Source organism: Halyomorpha halys, unplaced genomic scaffold, assembly GCF_000696795.3.
Source record: "Halyomorpha halys isolate HHAL.00 unplaced genomic scaffold, Hhal_1.1 Scaffold2152.1, whole genome shotgun sequence".
Taxonomy (NCBI): Eukaryota; Metazoa; Arthropoda; class Insecta; order Hemiptera; family Pentatomidae; genus Halyomorpha; species Halyomorpha halys.
Window position 1 is genome coordinate 26263 of NW_027109654.1, and position 3289 is coordinate 29551.

Here is a 3289-nt window from a genome sequence, read left to right on the forward strand (position 1 = left end):
AGAAGGGAAGAAATAAGGCAGACTTAGGGGAAAATAGTGCAAGTAAGGTACACTAAATACAGATTAGGCACCTGCTGAGTTTAAGAAGGGAAGAAGTAAGGCAGACATGGGGGAAAATGGAGCAAGTAAGATACATTAAGTACAGATTAGGCACCTGCTGAGTTTTAAGAAGGGAAGAAGTAAGGCAGATATGGGGGAAATGTAGCAAGTAAGATGCACTAAATACAGATTATGCACCTGCCGAGTTTAAGAAGGGAAGAAGTAAGGCATACTTGGGGAAATGGAACAAGTAAGATACACTAGAGGTATTCATGATGTGTTAAATGTAAACATTTTTATCTTGTTAAATGTTAAAAGAATAAGATTGTGCGCAGCTCTATTTAACATCATGATAAAGGTTAAATGTATAAGAGGTCCTAGTGGATTTTTTGAACAATTTGTTTTATAACCTTTCCTTCCAAAACTTCATGTTATTATTTACTTCTAAGTTTTGATTAAAGTAATTTATTACAACATGTCTAAAGTTAGTGAAAAGTAGATATTATGTGAAAGTTTGGTTACTGAGTGCCCTGTTGATCTTCTGACTTATGAGGGGGTGAATCAAGATGATTTAATCGACAACTGTCATTTCATTATTATTATTGCCAGTCATTGCTTTATTTGTTTTAAAAACATCCAAAACAATACTAACACAAACTACGAGCATGTAACCTAACACAATAACAATCAAAACAGTGGCGAGCTCAGCTGGTATGTTGCATGATGTCATTCTCCATTCAACAGACGTAGTAATAGACTCTCAACTATATTATATGTTATATCATTATAACATGCTAAAAGAAGAAAATATTTCTCCATTTAACATAAGTTTTCCATTTAAAACACTTTAACCTGTTAAACTAAAGATCATGAATACCCCTACTAAATACAGATTAAGCACCTGCCAAGTTGTGAAGTCATTGTCAAAAAAATACTACATTGATATTATTGATCATAACTAGTTTATTCTATTAACATAAAATTATAATAAATATTTTATTAACATAAAATTTCATTCCTAGTTAAAAATAGAAACAGAAGATCTCAATTTTGCCAAATTTAATTTCCTTTTTTGTATCAAGTTTCATTTTTCATTTGTATATTTGATTTTATTGTTATGTTAAATCTCAGTGAAATATAATGTAAAGTTAGTTGTGTGCTTTTATTCAATTATTTAAATTGCAATATAGTCCACTCATTTTTATTCACAAAGAGCCCTTAATCACTTTTTTCCCTTATCTTGGGTAATATTTAGTTTAACCTAAATTTGTCTGTTGATTAAACTGCTAAAGCTGTTAAGCTTTTATTTAATGCTAAATTGTGTGTCTGTAAATGTGTTTTCAATCTGGAAACAATATATTCCCTCTTATTCCCTTCAATCAAATATCAAATACTTTTTTTGCTTATGTTTATCCGTTTTCTATTACTAATAAAAATATGAGATGGTGAATTATTTCAAGCAAACTAAATTAAAGATACTTTAGAGAAAGCTAGTCCTGTATTGGGTAAGACCTAGCCGATATAGCACAACATTAAATTGTACATTGATATACTCAGTTTTATCAAAATAAAAAAAAATGTGAAGAATCAATTATTTATAGTAGCACTTACGGTTTAGTCAATTTTTAGTAAACCTTTTGAAATGTCAATAGTTATGATATGTTGTCTTGTCGAGATGTTCCTTAAACTATAACTGGTTTGTACGAAACTAATTTCTTGATTAAATATATATTTTTATTTCCACAAAGACTAGAAAATATTTATGATATATTGTCTTGTCGAGATGTTCCTTAAACCGTAACTGGTTTGTATGAAACTAATTTCTTGACTAAACATATTTTTATTTTCACAAAGACTAGAAAATATTTATTCATACTTTTTCTGTAATCATGTTATTATTTTGGTTTGATATTCTTTTAGAAATTTTAGTATGATTTTCTTAATTTTAAAATTTTGTATTACATTTTTAAGTGTAGTTTTACACATTATTTTATCTGTGTTACTAAATTTGATGGTTTTGATATATAATTTAATGCAGTTGAAATCCTAATATGCATGCTTAAAATTCCATGTTTTAGAAAGGCGCTGAGGAAATGTTGTTAAAAGCAGCCTATGAAAACAATTCGGCCGCTGTGAAGTTAGCATTGGCCGGCGGCGTGGATCCCAATTGCTGGGACAGTAACGGGCTGACTCCGCTCCATATCGCAGCAGCCCGGGGGCACCATCTCCTCGTCGATATGCTCCAAGGTCAAGGAGCTATGGTGGATAGTAGGGCTTTTGGTGGTTTTACTCCTCTCCATATGGCTGCCTTCAGTGGGAGCCCCGAATGTACTCTACTCCTGCTCGACGGTACGGCAGATCCCAATCCAAAAGACACTTATGGTTTGACCCCTTTGAAAGTAGCGACCCAGTTACAGCATGAAAAAGTAGTGTCCCTTCTCAAGTCACGAGGAGGCCACGATTGAATTAGGTGTTATTCAATTGAAATTCCAAAAATGAATTTGCCACTTTCCATGTCCTTTCAACTCTTACAAGTAACATCACATATTTATTGAATAAAATTGAGTTATTTAATAAAACAATCACAGTTGAAGGAAATGTGCGTTTTCATAATGTTGATTTTTATTTTATTATAAAAAATAATATAGAGTTATTCTCATTGCTACAAATTATGATGTAGTATTATACTCAAGTAGACTGATTTTGATTTTTTTGTCTTTTATTCAAGTAATTATTAGTTTTACAATTATCTTTCCTTTAATTTGTTTATGTTATTCAATCGAAATTCACAAAATGAATTTGCAACTTTCCAAAGCTTTACAACTATTGCAGTTAACATCACATTTTTTTAAATAAAATTAATTTATTTCCTTAAAAAATCATCGTGAAGGAAATGTGTTTTTTCTTAATGTTAAATTTTATTTTGTTATAAAAAATACAATTATAGAGAGATATTCTAATTGCTAAAAAAATTGATGTTATATTCCACTGGAGTGGTCTGATTTCATTTGTCTTTTATTCATTCAAGCAATTATAAGTTGTAAAATTATAGAAATAATATAATGAAATAAATAAATAAAGAGTTCTATGAAATACTTTCTTTTTTTTTCATAATTTTTCTTATGCAGTAACCTAGAACCAATTGCTCCAATGATTGATATGAAGTGGTTAGAGTTGGCCAAGATTGAATCTTGTGATGGTAATATTAAAAGATTGCCATTGGGACCTCATTGGGAGGATAAATCGTCTT

The 3289-nt window shown here is 30.2% G+C and overlaps 1 protein-coding gene across 4 annotated transcripts in view; it reads left to right on the forward strand.

The window, feature by feature from the left end:
- Positions 1–3071, forward strand: part of LOC106691204 (ankyrin repeat domain-containing protein 65) — a 9950-nt gene extending 6879 nt beyond the window's left edge. For 3 of the 4 annotated variants that reach the window (XM_067047800.1, XM_014436906.3, XM_014436905.3), the window contains one exon: positions 2118–3065. In XM_067047800.1, the coding sequence (XP_066903901.1) occupies positions 2118–2504 (387 nt within the window). In that variant the 3' untranslated portion in view covers positions 2505–3065. Of the gene's footprint in view, positions 1–2117 lie in introns of all 4 variants that reach the window. The other variant, XM_014436908.3, reaches the window with a different exon arrangement.
- Positions 3072–3289: the final 218 nt, after the last annotated feature.